General features: G+C 42.8%; 1 protein-coding gene across 1 annotated transcript in view; it reads right to left on the reverse strand.

Moving 5' to 3' along the window:
* The window catches only part of grip2b (glutamate receptor interacting protein 2b), a 202,976-nt gene that overhangs the window by 11,611 nt on the left and 171,578 nt on the right, over positions 1–19,787 (reverse strand). The window contains 1 exon segment of the mRNA XM_082967512.1: positions 15,671–16,018. Within this exon segment, the coding sequence (XP_082823638.1) occupies positions 15,671–16,018 (348 nt within the window).

Raw genomic sequence — 19,787 nt, forward strand, 5'->3', positions numbered from 1 at the left:
ACTACCTCTTCCCCTACCGTATTTATTTATTTTGCTCCTTTGCACCACATTATTTATATTTTAACTTTGAACTTTCTTCAAATTACAAATCTACCATTCCAGTGTTTTACTTGCTATACTTTATTTACTTTGCCACCATGGTCTTTTTTGCCTTTACCTCCCTTATCTCACATCATTTGCTCATATTGTATATAGTCTTATTTTTTTCTACTGTATCATTGATTGTATGTTGTTTTACTCCATGTGTAACTCTGTGTTTTTGTATGATGTCAAACTGCTTTGCTTTATCTTGGCCAGGTCGTAATTGTAAATGAGAACTTGTTCTCAACTTGCCTACCTGGTTAAATAAAGGTGAAATAAATAAATAAAAAACGTAGCTAGACATGCTGAACACAGCTGGAAATAGCTGGATATAATTCAACATAGATGGACATCGCTGAACAAAGCTGAACATAGCTGGACATAATTGAACATAGCTGGACATAGCTGGACATAGCTGGATATAGCTGGACATAGCTGGGCATAGCTGGATATAGCTGGACATAGCTTAACATAGATGGACAGCTGGATATAGCTGGATATAGCTGGACATAGATGGAAATAGCTGGACATAGCTAGATATAGTTGGATATAGCTGGACACAGCTGGACATAGCTGGATATAGCTTGATATAGCTGGACATAGCTGGAAATAGCTGGACATAGCTGGAGATAACTGGACATAGCTGGACATAACTGGACATAGATGGACATAGATGGACATAGCTGTATACAGCTGGGCATAACTGGATATAGCTGGACATAGCTTAACATAGCTGGAGAGCTGGATATAGCTGGATATAGCTAGACATAGCTGGAAATAGCTGGACATAGCTTGACATAGCTGGATATAGCTGGACACAGCTGGACATAGCTGGATATAGCTTGATACAGCTGGATATAACTAGATATAACTGGATATAGCTGGACATTGCTGGATATTTCTGGACATAGCTGGACATAGCTAGATATAGCTGGATATAGCTGGACACAGCTGGATATAGCTGGACACAGCTGGACATAGCTGGACATAGCTGAAAATAGCTGGATATAGCTGGACATAGCTGGACATAACTGGACATAGATGGACATAACTGGACATAGATGGACATAGCTGTATATAGCTGAACATAGCTGGATATAACTGGATATAGCTGGACATAGCTGGACATAGCTGGATATAGCTGGACATAGCTGGATATAGCTGGACACAGCTGGACACAGCTGGATATAGCTAGATATAGCTAGATATAGCTGGACACAGCTGGACATAGCTGGATATAGCTTGATATAGCTGGACATAGCTGGATATAGCTGGATATAGCTGGACATAGATGGATATAGCTGGACATAGCTGGACATAACTGAATATAGCTGGAAATAGCTGAACATAGCTGGACATAGCTGGATATAGCTGGATATAGCTGGATAAAGCTAGATACAGCTGAACGTAGCTAGACATAGCTGAACACAGCTGGACATAGCTGGATATAGCTGGATATAGCTGGACATAGCTGGACATAGCTGGATATAGCTGGACATAGCTGGATATAGCTGGATATAGCTGGATATAGCTGGATATAGCTGGACATAGCTGGATATAGCTGGACATAGCTGGACATAGCTGGATCAAGCTGGATTTAGCTGGATATAACTGCATATAGCTGGACATAGCTGGATATAACTGGATATAACTGGATATAGCTGGACATAGCTGGACATAGCTGGACATAGCTGGATATAGCTGGACATAGCTGGGCATAGCTGGATATAGCTGGACATAGCTTAACATAGATGGACAGCTGGATATAGCTGGATATAGCTAGACATAGCTGGAAATAGCTGGACATAGCTTGACATAGCTGGATATAGCTGGACACAGCTGGACATAGCTGGATATAGCTTGATACAGCTGGATATAACTAGATATAACTGGATATAGCTGGACATTGCTGGATATAGCTGGATATTTCTGGACAAAGCTGGACATAGCTAGATATAGCTGGATATAGCTGGACACAGCTGGATATAGCTGGACAAAGCTGGATATAGCTGGATATAGCTTGATATTGCTGGACACAGCTGGACATAGGTGGATATAGTTTGATATAGCTGGACATAGCTGGAAATAGCTGGACATAGCTGGAGATAACTGGACATAGCTGGACATAACTGGACATAGATGGACATAGATGGACATAGCTGTATACAGCTGGGCATAACTGGATATAGCTGGACATAGCTTAACATAGCTGGAGAGCTGGATATAGCTGGATATAGCTAGACATAGCTGGAAATAGCTGGACATAGCTTGACATAGCTGGATATAGCTGGACACAGCTGGACATAGCTGGATATAGCTTGATACAGCTGGATATAACTAGATATAACTGGATATAGCTGAACATTGCTGGATATAGCTGGATATTTCTGGACATAGCTGGACATAGCTAGATATAGCTGGATATAGCTGTACACAGCTGGATATAGCTGGACACAGCTGGATATAGCTGGACATAGCTGGACATAGCTGAAAATAGCTGGATATAGCTGGACATAGCTGGACATAACTGGACATAGATGGACATAACTGGACATAGATGGACATAGCTGTATATAGCTGAACATAGCTGGATATAACTGGATATAGCTGGACATAGCTGGACATAGCTGGACATAGCTGGATATAGCTGGACATAGCTGGATATAGCTGGACACAGCTGGACACAGCTGGATATAGCTAGATATAGCTAGATATAGCTGGACACAGCTGGACATAGCTGGATATAGCTTGATATAGCTGGACATAGCTGGATATAGCTGGATATAGCTGGACATAGATGGATATAGCTGGACATAGCTGGATATAACTGAATATAGCTGGAAATAGCTGGAAATAGCTGGACATAGCTGAACATAGCTGGATATAGATGGATATAGCAGGATAAAGCTAGATACAGCTGAACGTAGCTAGACATAGCTGAACACAGCTGGACATAGCTGGATATAGCTGGATATAGCTGGACATAGCTGGACATAGCTGGATATAGCTGGACATAGCTGGATATAGCTGGATATAGCTGGATATAGCTGGGACATAACTGGATATAGCTGGACATTGCTGGATATAGCTGGATATAGCTGGACATAGCTGGACATAGCTGAATATAGCTGGATATAGCTGGACATAGCTGGATCTAGCTGGATTTAGCTGGATATAACTGCATATAGCTGGACATAGCTGGATATAACTGGATATAACTGGATATAGCTGGACATAGCTGAACATAGCTGGACATAGCTGAACATAGCTGGATATAGCTGGACAAAGCTGGAAATAGCTGGATATAGCTGGACACAGCTGGAAAAAGCGGGACATAGCTGGATATAGCTGGGCATAGCTGTATATCGCTGGACAAAGCTTAACATAGCTGGACAGCTGGATATAGCTGGGCATAGCTGGATATAGCTGGATGTAACTTAACATAGCTGGAAACCTGGATATAGCTGGATATAGCTGGACATAGCTGGACATAACTGGACATAGATGGACAAAGCTGTATATAGCTGAACATAGCTGGATATAACTGGATATAGCTGGACATAGCTGGACATAGCTGGATATAGCTGGATATAGCTGGACATTGCTGGATATAGTTGGATATAGCTGGACACAGCTGGACATAGCTGGATATAGCTGGACATAGCTAGACATTGCTGAACATAGCTAGACATAGCTAGACATAGCTGAACATAGCTGGACAGCTGTATTTGCTGGATATAGATGGACATAGCTAGATATAGCTGGATATAGCTGGACACAGCTGGACACAGCTGGATATAACTGGATATAGCTGGACATAGCTGGACATAGCTGAAAATAGCTGGATTTAACTGGATATAGCTGGATATAGCTGGACATAGCTGGACATAACTGGACGTAGATGGACATAGCTGTATATAGCTGAACATAGCTGGATATAACTGGATATAGCTGGACATAGCTGGACATAGCTGGACATAGCTGGATATAGCTGGACATAGCTGGATATAGCTGGACACAGCTGGACATAGCTAGATATAGCTAGATATAGCTGGACACAGTTGGACATAGCTGGATATAGCTTGATATAGCTGAACATAGCTGGATATAACTGGATATAGCTGGACATAGATGGATATAGATGGACATAGCTGGATATAACTGAGTATAGCTGGAAATAGCTGAACATAGCTGGACATAGCTGGACATAACTGGATATAGATGGACAAAGCTGTATATAGCTGAACATATCTGGATATAACCTGATATAGCTGGACATAGCTGGACATAGCTGGACATAGCTGGATATAGCTGGACATTGCTGGATATAGCTAGATATAGCTGGACACAGCTGGACATAGCTGGATATAGCTGGATATAGCTGGATATAGCTGAACATAGCTGGACAGCTGTATATAGCTGGATATAGCTGGACATAGCTGGAAATAGCTGGACACAGCTGGACATAGCTGGACATAGCTGGACATAGCTGGACATAGCTGGACATAGCTGAAAATACCTGGATTTAACTGGATATAGCTGGACGTAACTGGACATAGATGGACATAGCTGTATATATCTGAACATAGCTGGATATAACTGGATATAGCTGGATATAGCTGGACATAGCTGGATATAGCTGAACATAGCTGGACATAGCTGGATATAGCTGGATATAGCTGGATAAAGCTAGATACAGCTGAACGTAGCTAGACATAGCTGAACACAGCTGGACATAGCTGGATATAGCTGGATATAGCTGGACATAGCTGGACATAGCTGGATATAGCTGGACATAGCTGGACATAGCTGGATATAGCTGGACATAGCTGGACATAGCTGAAAATAGCTGGAAATAGCTGGATATAGCTGGATTTAGCTAGATATAGCTGGATATAGCTGGACATAGCTGGATATAGCTGGGCATAGCTGGATATAGCTGGACATAGCTGGATATAGCTGGACATAGCTGGATATAGCTGGACATAACTGGATATAGCTGGACATTGCTGGATATAGCTGGATATAGCTGGACATAGCTGGACATAGCTGAATATAGCTGGATATAGCTGGACATAGCTGGATCTAGCTGGATTTCGCTGGATATAACTGCATATAGCTGGACATAGCTGGATATAACTGGATATAACTGGATATAGCTGGACATAGCTGAACATAGCTGGAAATAGCTGTACATAGCTGGAAAAAGCTGGATATACCTGGATATAGTTGGATATAGCTGGATAAAGCTAGACACAGCTGAATGTAGCTAGACATAGCTGGATATAGTTGGATATAGCTGGATAAAGCTAGACACAGCTGAATGTAGCTAGACATAGCTGAACACAGCTGTACATAGCTGGATATAGCTGGATATACCTGGATATAGCTGAACATTGCTTGAAATTGCTGAACATAGCTATACATAGCTGTACACAGCTGGACATAGCTGGACATAGCTGGATATAGCTGGACATAGCTGGAAATAGCTGGACACAGCTGGAAAAAGCGGGACATAGCTGGATATAGCTGGGCATAGCTGGATATAGCTGGATATAGCTGGGCATTGCTGGATATAGCTGGACAAAGCTTAACATAGCTGGACAGCTGGATATAGCTGGATATAGCTGACATAGCTGGACATAACTGGACATAGTTGGACAAAGCTGTATATAGCTGAACATAGCTGGATATAACTGGATATAGCTGGACACAGCTGGACATAGCTGGACATAGCTGGATATAGCTGGACATTGCTGGATATAGCTGGACATAGCTGGATATAGCTTGATATAGCTGGACATAGCTGGACATAGCTGGACATAGCTGGATATAGCTTGATATAGCTGGACATAGCTGGATATAGCTGGATATAGCTGGATATAGCTGGAGATAGCTGGAGATAGCTGGAGATAGCTGGAGATAGCTGAAAATAGCTGGATTTAACTGGATATAGATGGACTTAACTGGACATAGATGGACATTGCTGTATATAGTTGGGCATAGCTGGATATAGCTGGACATAGCTGGATATAGATGGACATAACTGGATATAGCTGGACATTGCTGGATATAGCTGGATATAGCTGGACATAGCTGGACATAGCTGAATATAGCTGGATATAGCTGGATATAGCTGGACATAGCTGGATCTAGCTGGATATAGCTGGATATAGCTGCATATAGCTGGACATAGCTGGATATAACTGGATATAACTGGATATAGCTGGACATAGCTGAACATAGCTGTACATAGCTGGATATACCTGGATATAGCTGAACATTGCTAGAAATTGCTGAACATAGCTAGACATAGCTGTACACAGCTGGACATAGCTGGACATAGCTGGACATAGCTGGATATAGCTGGATATAGCTGGACACAGCTGGAAAAAGAGGGATATAGCTGGATATAGCTGGGCATAGCTGGATATAGCTGGACAAAGCTAAACATAGCTGGATATAGCTGGGCATAGCTGGATATAGCTGGATGTAGCTTAACATAGCTGGACAGCTGGATATAGCTGGACATAACTGGACATAGATGGACAAAGCTGTATATAGCTGAACATAGCTGGATATAACTGGATATAGCTGGACATAGCTGGATATAGTTGGACATTGCTGGATATAGCTGGATATAGCTGGACACAGCTGGACATAGCTGGATATAGCTAGATATAGCTAGATATAGCTGGACATAGCTGGATGTAGCTGGATATAGCTGGATATAGCTGGACATAGCTGGACTTAACTGGACATAGATGGACATTGCTGTATATAGCTGGGCATAGCTGGATATAGCTGTACATAGCTGGACTTAATTGGACATAGATGGACATTGCTGTATATAGCTGGGCTTAGCTGGATATAGCTGGACATAGCTGAATATAGCTGGACATAGCTGGATATAGCTGGATATAACTGGATATAGCTGAACATTGCTGGATATAGCTGGATATAGCTGGACATAGCTGGACATATCTGAATATAGCTGGATATAGCTGGACATAGCTGGATCTAGCTGGATATAGCTGGATATAACTGCATATAGCTGGACATAGCTGGATATAACTGGATATAACTGGATATAGCTGGACATAGCTGAACATAGCTGGACATAGCTGAACATAGCAGGACATACCTGGATATAGCTGGATAAAGCTAGACACAGCTGAATGTAGCTAGACATAGCTGAACACAGCTGTACATAGCTGGATATAGCTGGATATACCTGGATATAGCTGGATATACCTTTATATAGCTGAACCTAGCTAGAAATTGTTGAACATAGCTTGACATAGCTGGACACAGCTGGACATAGCTGGACATAGCTGGATATAGCTGGACATAGCTGGAAATAGCTGGATACAGCTGGACACAGCTGGAAAAAGCTGGACATAGCTGGGCATAGCTGGATATAGCTGGACAAAGCTTAACATAGCTGGACAGCTGGATATAGCTGGATATAGCTGGACATAGCTGGAAATACCTGGACATAGCTAGATATAGCTGGATATAGCTGGACACAGCTGGACATAACTGGACATAGATGGACATAGCTGTAAATAGCTGAAACAGCTGGATATTGCTGGACATAGATGTATATAGCTGGATATAGCTGGATATAGCTGGACATAGCTGAATATAGCTGGATATAGCTGGACATAGCTGGATCTAGATGGATTTCGCTGGATATAACTGCATATAGCTGGACATAGCTGGATATAACTGGATATAGCTGGACATAGCTGGACATAGCTGAACATAGCTGGACATAGCTGTACATAGCTGGAAAAAGCTGGATATACATGGATATAGTTGGATATAGCTGGATAAAGCTAGACACAGCTGAATGTAGCTAGACATAGCTGGATATAGATGGATATAGCTGGATAAAGCTAGACACAGCTGAATGTAGCTAGACATAGCTGAACACAGCTGTACATAGCTGGATATAGCTGGATATACCTGGATATAGCTGAACATTGCTTGAAATTGCTGAACATAGCTATACATAGCTGTACACAGCTGGACATAGCTGGACATAGCTGGATATAGCTGGACATAGCTGGAAATAGCTGGATATAGCTGGACACAGCTGGAAAAAGCGGGACATAGCTGGATATAGCTGGGCATAGCTGGATATAGCTGGACAAAGCTTAACATAGCTGGACAGCTGGATATAGCTGGATATAGCTGGGCATTACTGGATATAGCTGGACAAAGCTTAACATAGCTGGACAGCTGGATATAGCTGGATATAGCTGACATAGCTGGACATAACTGGACATAGTTGGACAAAGCTGTATATAGCTGAACATAGCTGGATATAACTGGATATAGCTGGACACAGCTGGACATAGCTGGACATAGCTGGATATAGCTGGACATTGCTGGATATAGCTGGATATAGCTGGACACAGCTGGACATAGCTGGACATAGCTGGACATAGCTGGATATAGCTTGATATAGCTGGACATAGCTGGATATAACTGGATATAGCTGGATGTAGCTGGATATAGCTGGAGATAGCTGGACATAGCTGAAAATAGCTGGATTTAAGTGGATATAGCTGGACATAGCTGGACATAACTGGACATAGATGGACATAGTTGTATATAGCTGGATATAGCTGGATATAGCTGGACATAGCTGGATATAACTGGATATAGCTGGAAATAGCTGAACATAGCTGAACACAGCTGGACATAGCTGGATGTAGCTGGATATAGCTGGAAATAGATGGACATAGCTGGACTTAACTGGACATAGATGGACATTGCTGTATATAGCTGGGCATAGCTGGATATAGCTGGACATAGCTGGATATAGATGGACATAGCTGGATATAGCTGGATATAACTGGATATAGCTGGACATTGCTGGATATAGCTGGATATAGCTGGACATAGCTGGACATAGCTGAATATAGCTGGATATAGCTGGACATAGCTGGATCTAGCTGGATATAGCTGGATATAACTGCATATAGCTGGACATAGCTGGATATAACTGGATATAGCTGGACATAGCTGGACATAGCTGGATATAGCTGGACATTGCTGGATATAGCTGGATATAGCTGGACACAGCTGGACACAGCTGGACATAGCTGGATATTGCTGGACATAGCTGGACATCGCTGGATATAGCTTGATATAGCTGGACATAGCTGGATATAACTGGATATAGCTGGATGTAGCTGGATATAGCTGGATATAGCTGGAGATAGCTGGACATAGCTGAAAATAGCTGGATTTAACTGGATATAGCTGGACATAGCTGGACATAACTGGACATAGATGGACATAGTTGCATATAGCTGGATATAGCTGGATATAGCTGGACATAGCTGGATATAACTGGATATAGCTGGAAATAGCTGAACATAGCTGAACACAGCTGGACATAGCTGGATGTAGCTGGATATAGCTGGAAATAGATGGACATAGCTGGACTTAACTGGACATAGCTGGATATAGCTGGACATAGCTGGATATAGATGGACATAGCTGGATATAGCTGGATATAACTGGATATAGCTGGACATTGCTGGATATAGCTGGATATAGCTGGACATAGCTGGACATAGCTGAATATAGCTGGATATAGCTGGACATAGCTGGATCTAGCTGGATATAGCTGGATATAACTGCATATAGCTGGACATAGCTGGATATAACTGGATATAACTGGATATAGCTGGACATAGCTGAACATAGCTGGACATTGCTGGATATAGCTGGACATAGCTGGACATAGCTGAATATAGCTGGATATAGCTGGACATAGCTGGATATAGCTGGATATAGCTGGATATAACTGCATATAGCTGGACATAGCTGGATATAGCTGGATATAACTGGATATAACTGGATATACCTGGATATAGCTGAACATTGCTAGAAATTGCTGAACATAGCTAGACATAGCTGTACACAGCTGGACATAGCTGGACATAGCTGGATATAGCTGGATATAGCTGGACACAGCTGGAAAAAGCGGGATATAGCTGGATATAGCTGGGCATAGCTGGATATAGCTGGACAAAGCTAAACATAGCTGGACAGCTGGATATAGCTGGATATAGCTGGGCATAGCTGGATATAGCTGGATGTAGCTTAACATAGCTGGACAGCTGGATATAGCTGGATATAGCTGGACATAGCTGGACATAACTGGACATAGATGGACAAAGCTGTATATAGCTGAACATAGCTGGACATAGCTGGATATAGCTGGACATAGCTGGACATAGCTGGATATAGTTGGACATTGCTGGATATAGCTGGATATAGCTGGACACAGCTGGACATAGCTGGATATAGCTAGATATAGCTAGATATAGCTGGACATAGCTGGATGTAGCTGGATATAGCTGGACATAGATGGACATAGATGGACATTGCTGTATATAGCTGGGCATAGCTGGATATAGCTGTACATAGCTGGACTTAACTGGACATAGATGGACATTGCTGTATATAGCTGGGCTTAGCTGGATATAGCTGGACATAGCTGAATATAGCTGGACATAGCTGGATATAGCTGGATATAACTGGATATAGCTGAACATTGCTGGATATAGCTGGATATAGCTGGACATAGCTGGACATATCTGAATATAGCTGGATATAGCTGGACATAGCTGGATCTAGCTGGATATAGCTGGATATAACTGCATATAGCTGGACATAGCTGGATATAACTGGATATAGCTGGATATACCTTTATATAGCTGAACCTAGCTAGAAATTGTTGAACATAGCTTGACATAGCTGGACACAGCTGGACATAGCTGGACACAGCTGGACATAGCTGGACATAGCTGGATATAGCTGGACATAGCTGGAAATAGCTGGATACAGCTGGACACAGCTGGAAAAAGCGGGACATAGCTGGACATAGCTGGGCATAGCTGGATATAGCTGGACAAAGCTTAACATAGCTGGACAGCTGGATATAGCTGGATATAGCTGGACATAGCTGGAAATACCTGGACATAGCTAGATATAGCTGGATATAGCTGGACATAACTGGACATAGATGGACATAGCTGTAAATAGCTGAAACAGCTGGATATTGCTGGACATAGATGTATATAGCTGGATATAGCTGGATATAACTGGATAAAACTGGATATAGCTGGACATTGCTGGATATAGCTGGATATAGCTGGACACAGCTGGACGTAGCTGAACGTAGCTGGATATAGCTGGATATAGCTGGATATAGCTGGATATAACTGGATATAGCTGGACATAGCTGGACATAGCTGGATATAACTGGATATAGCTGGATACAGCTGGATGTAGCTGGACATAGCTTAACATAGCTTGATATAGCTGGACATAGCTGGAAATAGCTGGACATAGCTAGATATAGCTGGACACAGCTGGACATAGCTGGATACAGCTTGATATAGCTGAACATAGCTGGATATAACTGGATATAGCTGGACATAGCTGGACATAGCTGAAAATAGCTGGATTTAACTGGATATAGCTGGATATAGCTGGACATAGCTGGACATAACTGGACATAGATGGACAAAGCTGTATACAGCTGAACATAGATGGATATAACTGGATATAGCTGGATATAGCTGTACATAGCTGGACATAACTGGACATAGCTGGATATAACTGGATATAGCTGGACATAGCTGAATATAGCTGGATATAGCTGGACATAGCTGGATATAGCTGGATATAGCTGGATATAACTGCATATAGCTGGACATAGCTGGATATAACTGGATATACCTGGATATAGCTGAACATTGCTAGAAATTGCTGAACATAGCTAGACATAGCTGTACACAGCTGGACATAGCTGGACATAGCTGGATATAGCTGGATATAGCTGGACACAGCTGGAAAAAGCGGGATATAGCTGGATATAGCTGGGCATAGCTGGATATAGCTGGACAAAGCTAAACATAGCTGGACAGCTGGATATAGCTGGATATAGCTGGGCATAGCTGGATATAGCTGGATGTAGCTTAACATAGCTGGACAGCTGGATATAGCTGGATATAGCTGGACATAGCTGGACATAACTGGACATAGATGGACAAAGCTGTATATAGCTGAAGCATAGCTGGACATAGCTGGACATAGCTGGACATAGCTGGACATAGCTGGATATAGTTGGACATTGCTGGATATAGCTGGATATAGCTGGACACAGCTGGACATAGCTGGATATAGCTAGATATAGCTAGATATAGCTGGACATAGCTGGATGTAGCTGGATATAGCTGGATATAGCTGGACATAGATGGACATTGCTGTATATAGCTGGGCATAGCTGGATATAGCTGTACATAGCTGGACTTAACTGGACATAGATGGACATTGCTGTATATAGCTGAACATAGCAGGACATAGCTGGATAAAGCTAGACACAGCTGAATGTAGCTAGACATAGCTGAACACAGCTGTACATAGCTGGATATAGCTGGATATACCTGGATATAGCTGGATATACCTTTATATAGCTGAACCTAGCTAGAAATTGTTGAACATAGCTTGACATAGCTGGACACAGCTGGACATAGCTGGACATAGCTGGATATAGCTGGACATAGCTGGAAATAGCTGGATACAGCTGGACACAGCTGGAAAAAGCGGGACATAGCTGGACATAGCTGGGTATAGCTGGATATAGCTGGACAAAGCTTAACATAGCTGGACAGCTGGATATAGCTGGATATAGCTGGACATAGCTGGAAATACCTGGACATAGCTAGATATAGCTGGATATAGCTGGACACAGCTGGACATAACTGGACATAGATGGACATAGCTGTAAATAGCTGAAACAGCTGGATATTGCTGGACATAGATGTATATAGCTGGATATAGCTGGATATAACTGGATAAAACTGGATATAGCTGGACATTGCTGGATATAGCTGGATATAGCTGGACACAGCTGGACGTAGCTGAACGTAGCTGGATATAGCTGGATATAGCTGGATATAGCTGGATATAACTGGATATAGCTGGACATAGCTGGACATAGCTGGATATAGCTGGATACAGCTGGATGTAGCTGGACATAGCTTAACATAGCTTGATATAGCTGGACATAGCTGGAAATAGCTGGACATAGCTAGATATAGCTGGACACAGCTGGACATAGCTGGATACAGCTTGATATAGCTGAACATAGCTGGATATAACTGGATATAGCTGGACATAGCTGGACATAGCTGAAAATAGCTGGATTTAACTGGATATAGCTGGATATAGCTGGACATAGCTGGACATAACTGGACATAGATGGACAAAGCTGTATACAGCTGAACATAGATGGATATAACTGGATATAGCTGGATATAGCTGTACATAGCTGGACATAGCTGGATTTAGCCGGATATAACTAGACATAGCTGGACATAACTGGACATAGCTGGATATAACTGGATATAGCTGGATATAGCTGGACATAGCTGGATATAGCTGGACATAGCTGGACATAGCTGGACATAGCTGGACATTGCTGGATATAGCTGGATATAGCTGGACATTGCTGGATATAGCTGGATATAACTGGATATAGCTAGACATAGCTGAACATAGCTGGACATAGCTGGATATAGCTGGATAAAGCTAGACACAGCTGAACGTAGCTAGACATAGCTGAACACAGCTGGACATAGCTGGATATAGCTGGACATAGCTGGATATAGCTGGATATAGCTGAACATAGCTAGACATTGCTGAACATAGCTAGACATAGCTGGACACAGCTGGACATAGCTGGACGTAGCTGGATATAGCTGGACATAGCTGATCATATCTGGATATTGCTGAACATAGCTGGACATTGCTGAACCTAGCTGGATATAGCTGGATATAGCTGGATATAGCTGGATAAAGCTAGACACAGCTGAACGTAGCTAGACATAACTGAACACAGCTGGACATAGCTGTATATAGCTGGATATAGCTGAACATAGCTAGACATTGCTGAACATATCTAGACACAGCTGGACATAGCTGGACATAGCTGGATATAGCTGGATATAGAAGGACATAGCTGGAAATAGCTGGACATAGCTAGACATAGCTGAATATAGCTGGACATAGCTGGACATAGCTGAACATAGCTGGATATAACTGGATATAACTGGATATAGTTGGACATAGCTGGATATAGCTGGATATTGCTGGACATAGCTATGTAGCTTGATGTAGCTGGACACATAACTCCTTTAACACTGTTAGTATTGCTCATATGTCCTGCATCTTCACACATGGCTGCACAGCTTTGTGACATAATGGGGCTTTGGGATGGTTGAACATATACTTAAAATGCTAACTAAAGCCAATGACAGACTAGGGTGGTGGCTATGGTTCAACCTTTACCTCTGAGGGATGTGAAGCCTGCATTTAGCAGGCACTCTTATTCTGTGACTTGCAGTATTGTACAATAAGTGTATTCAGCATCACGATCTTCGCAAGTAAAACCTTCCTCAGAAAGAGCCGCTATTGGCAAGACCAGTGCTATTGAGAAAACCTACTACAGCAGGCAGTGAAGAGCAGGGTGCACAAGCCAATCAATACATTAGAGTGTTGTTAGTCAATAATGTATGTATTGATATATTATTGATTACTGTGGTCTATTACTGTACACTGTCTAGACCCCAACAGGAAGGAACAACAGATTATGGTGGAGTCAAGTCATAAACGTCAAGTCAGTCAGGTTGCCGTGGTGCAGTGCTCTTTAACCCTGTTTCTGGAGAGCTACCCTCCTGTAGGTTTTAACTCCCACCCTGTTCCTGGAGAGCTACCCTCCTGTAGGTTTTAACTCCAACCCTGTTCCTGGAGAGCTACCCTCCTGTAGGTTTTAACTCCCACCCTGTTACTGGAGAGCTACCCTCCTGTAGGTTTTAACTCCAACCCTGTTCCTGGAGAGCTACCCTCCTGTAGGTTTTAACTCCAACCCTGTTCCTGGAAAGCTACCCTCCTGTAGGTTTTAACTCCCACCCTGTTCCTGGAGAGCTACCCTCCTGTAGGTTTTAACTCCAACCCTGTTCCTGGAGAGCTACCCTCCTGAGCAAGGCAGGTAACCCACGGTTACCGTAGTCACTGACTAGGTATCCCCATTTCCCTTTCCTGTAGGTTTTAACTCCAACCCTGTCCCTGGAGAGCTGCCCTCTTGTAGGTTTACACTCCAACGCCAGTCGATTCAGATAATCAACCAACTAATTATAAGAATCAAGTGCGCTTGATTAGGGTTGGAGTGAAATCCTACGGGACGGCAGCTCTCCAGGAACAGGGTTGGAGTGAAATCCTACGGGACGGCAGCTCTCCAGAAACAGGGTTGGAGTGGAATCCTACAGGGCGCCAGCTCTCCAGGAACAGGGTTGGAGTGAAATCCTACAGGGCGCCAGCTCTCCAGGAACAGGGTTGGAGTGAAATCCTACAGGGCACCAGCTCTCCAGGAACAGGGTTGGAGTGAAATCCTACGGGACGGCAGTTCTCCAGGAACAGAGTTGGAGTGAAATCCTATGGGACGGCAGTTCTCCAGGAACAGGGTTGGAGAGCCCTGCATGGTGGGTACATTAGTCACCTTGTGTAGCTCAAGAGGGGTCGGGGACAAGATCTCCTGCATCTCCTCCTTGATTCTGCGGGATTCCCAGGTCTTCTCAGACACCCGGAGTGTGTTCTTGGCCTTGGCCTCATGATGCAGCTGGGTCCTGGCCTCGTGGTGCAGGAGCTGGGCCTCCGGGGGCAGATGGGCCTCCTGGTGGAGGTGGACCTCCTGGTGCAGGTGTGTCTTCGCATCGTGGTGCAGGAGGGAGCTCCTCCGTAGAGGGCTGACGCGGGGCTGGCTGACGGGGTCCCCAGGGTGGGAGACGTTATGGGACTTGTTACCATCCACCCCAATACTGATGGCACTGCCTGTCATGATGGATGCCTACAGAGAGAAAGTAGAGTAGAGTAGAGTAGAGTAGAGTACAGAGTAGAGCATAGTAGAGTAGAGTAGAGTACAGATTAGAGTACATAGTAGAGTAGAGAAGAGTACAGAGTAGAGTAGAGTACAGAGTAGAGTAGAGTAGAGTAGAGAAGAGTACAGAGTAGAGTAGAGTACATAGTAGAGCATAGTAGAGTAGAGTAGAGTAGAGTACAGAGTAGAGTGGAGTAGAGTAGAGTACATAGTAGAGTACAGAGTAGAGTAGAGTACAGAGTAGAGTAGAGTACATAGTAGAGCAGAGTAGAGTTCAGAGTAAAGTAGAGTACAGTAGAGTACAGAGTAGAGCATAGTAGAGTACAGTAGAGTTCAGAGTAGAGCATAGTAGAGTACAGTAGAGTAGTGTAGAGTGCAGAGTAGAGTAGAGTAGAGTAGAGTATAGTAGAGAGTAGAGTAAAGTACATAGTAGAGTATAGTAGAGTACGGAGTAGAGCATAGTAGAGTAGAGTAGAGTAGAGAAGAGTACAGAGTAGAGTAGAATACATAGTAGAGTAGAGTAGAGTAGAGTACAGAGTAGAGTGGAGTAGAATAGAGTACATAGTAGAGTACAGAGTAGAGTAGAGTAGAGTACAGAGTAGAGTAGAGTACATAGTAGAGCAGAGTAGAGTTCAGAGTAAAGTAGAGTACAGTAGAGTACTGAGTAGAGCATAGTAGAGTACAGTAGAGTAGAGCAGAGCAGAGTAGAGTACAGAGTAGAGTAGAGTTCAGAGTAGAGCATAGTAGAGTACAGTAGAGTAGTGTAGAGTGCAGAGTAGAGTAGAGTAGAGTAGAGAGTAGAGTAAAGTACATAGTAGAGTATAGTAGAGTGCAGAGTAGAGCATAGTAGAGTAGAGTAGAGCAGAGTAGAGTACAGAGTAGAGTAGAGTACAGAGTAGAGCATAGTAGAGTAGAGTACAGTACATAGTAGAGTACAGAGTAGAGTAGAGTACAGAGAAGAGTAGAGTAGAGTACAGAGTAGAGTAGAGTAGAGTAGAGTAGAGCAGAGATTAGAGTTCAGAGTAGAGAGTAGAGTACATAGTAGAGCATAGTAGAGTAGAGTAGAGTAAAGTACATAGTAGAGTACAGAGTAGAGTAGAGTAGAGTACATAGTAGAGCACAGAGTAGAGTACAGTAGAGTACAGTAGAGTACAGAGTAGAGCATAGTAGAGTACAGTAGAGTAGAGTAGTGTAGAGTACAGAGTAGAGCATAGCAGAGTAGAGTAGAGTACATAGTAGAGCATAGTAGAGTAGAGTAGAGCAGAGTAGAGTACATAGTAGAGTACAGAGAAGAGTAGAGTAGAGTACAGAGTAGAGTACAGAGTAGAGAGTAGAGAGTAGAGTACATAGTAGAATAGAGTAGAGTACAGAGTAGAGTACAGAGTAGAGTAGGGTATAGTACAGAGCAGAGTAGAGTACAGAGTAGAGTACATAGTAGAGTAGAGTAGAGTACAGAGTAGAGTAGAGTACAGAGTAGAGTTCATAGTAGAGTTGAGTACAGAGTAGAGTGCAGCATAGAGTACAGAGTAGAGTAGAGTACAGAGTAGAGTACATAGTAGAGTAGAGTACAGAGTAGAGTACATAGTAGAGTAGAGTAGAGTACAGAGTAGAGTAGAGTACAGAGTAGAGTGCATAGTAGAGTAGAGTAGAGTCGAGTACAGAGCAGAGTCGAGTACAGAGTAAAGTAGAGTAGAGAGTAGAGTACAGAGTAGAGTACAGAGAAGAGTAGAGTAGAGTACAGAGTAGAGTACAGAGTAGAGAGTAGAGAGTAGAGTACATAGTAGAATAGAGTAGAGTACAGAGTAGAGTACAGAGTAGAGTAGGGTATAGTACAGAGCAGAGTAGAGTACAGAGTAGAGTACATAGTAGAGTAGAGTAGAGTACAGAGTAGAGTAGAGTACAGAGTAGAGTTCATAGTAGAGTTGAGTACAGAGTAGAGTGCAGCATAGAGTACAGAGTAGAGTAGAGTAGAGTACAGAGTAGAGTACATAGTAGAGTAGAGTACAGAGTAGAGTACATAGTAGAGTAGAGTAGAGTACAGAGTAGAGTACAGAGTAGAGTGCATAGTAGAGTAGAGTAGAGTCGAGTACAGAGCAGAGTCGAGTACAGAGTAAAGTAGAGTAGAGAGTAGAGTAGAGTAGAGTGTAGAGTACATAGTAGAGTAGAGTACAGAGTAGAGTACAGAGTAGAGTAGAGTAGAGTACAGAGTACAAAGTAGAGTACAGAGTAGAGTAGAGAGCAAAGTAGAGTACAGAGTAGAGTACACAGTAGAGTACATAGTAGAGTACAGAGTAGAGTACAGAGTAGAGTAGAGTAGAGTCGAGTACAGAGCAGAGTCGTGTACAGAGCAGAGTCGAGTACAGAGTAAAGTAGAGAGTAGAGTAGAGTACAGAGTAGAGTACATAGTAGAGTAGAGTAGAGTACAGAGTAGAGTAAAGAGTAAAGAGTAGAGTAGAGTACAGAGTAGAGTAGAGTAGAGAGTAGAGTAGAGTAGAGTACAGAGTAGAGTACAGAGGAGAGTACAGAGTAGAGTACAGAGTAGAGTTGAGTACAGAGTAGAGTGCATCATAGAGTACAGAGTAGAGTAGAGTAGAGTACAGAGTAGAGTACATAGTAGAGTAGAGTAGAGTACATAGTAGAGTAGAGTAGAGTAGAGTAGAGTAGAGTAGAGTACAGAGTAGAGTACAGAGTAGAGTAGAGAACAGAGTAGAGTACAGAGTAGAGTGCATAGTAGAGTGCATAGTAGAGTAGAGTAGAGAGCAGAGTAGAGTACAGAGTAGAGTAGAGAGTAGAGTAGACTAGAGTCGAGTACAGAGTAGAGTAGAGTACAGAGTAGAGTAGAGTACAGAGTAGAGTAGAGTACAGAGTAGAGTAGAGTAGAGTACAGAGTAGAGTAGAGTACAGAGTAGAGTACATAGTAGAGTAGAGTAGAGTACATAGTAGAGTAGAGTAGAGTACAGAGTAGAGTACACAGTAGAGTAGAGAGCAGAGTACAGAGTAGAGTGCATAGTAGAGTAGAGTAGAGAGCAGAGTAGAGTACAGAGTAGAGTAGAGTACAGAGTAGAGTAGAGTAGAGTAGAGTACGAGAGGTAGAGTAGAGTAGAGTAGAGTAGAGTAGAGCATATTAAAGTAGAGTAGAGCATTGTAAATCATAGCAAAGTAGAGTAGAGCAGAGTAGAGTAGAGAATAGTAGAGCATAGAGCAGAGCATAGCAAAGTAGAGTAGAGCAGAGTAGAGTAGAGTAGAGAATAGTAGAGCATAGAGCAGAGCATAGCAAAGTAGAGCAAAGTAGAGTAGAGCAGAGTAGAGTAGAGAACAGTAGAGGAGAGTAGAGCAGAGTAGAGTAGAGTAGAGAACAGTAGAGTATAGTAGAGTATAGAGTAGAGTAGAGCATAGTAAAGTAGAGTAGCGCATTGTAAATCATAGCAAAGTAGAGTAGAGCAGAGTAGAATAGAGTAGAGAATAGTAGAGCATAGAGCAGAGCATAGCAAAGTAGAGAAAAGTAGAGTCGAGCAGAGTCGAGTAGAGAACAGTGGAGGAGAGTAAAGCAGAGTAGAGTAGAGAACAGTAGAGGAGAGGAGAGTAGAGCAGAGTAGAGTAGAGTAGAAAAGAGAACAGTAGAGTATAGTAGAGTATAGAGTAGAGTAGAGAACAGTAGAGGAGAGTAGAGCAGAGTAGAGTAGAGTAGAAAAGAGAACAGTAGAGTATAGTAGAGTATAGAGTAGAGTAGAGCAGAGAA

Source organism: Salmo salar, chromosome 22, assembly GCF_965601325.2.
Source record: "Salmo salar chromosome 22, fSalSal1, whole genome shotgun sequence".
Classification (NCBI taxonomy): domain Eukaryota; kingdom Metazoa; phylum Chordata; class Actinopteri; order Salmoniformes; family Salmonidae; genus Salmo; species Salmo salar.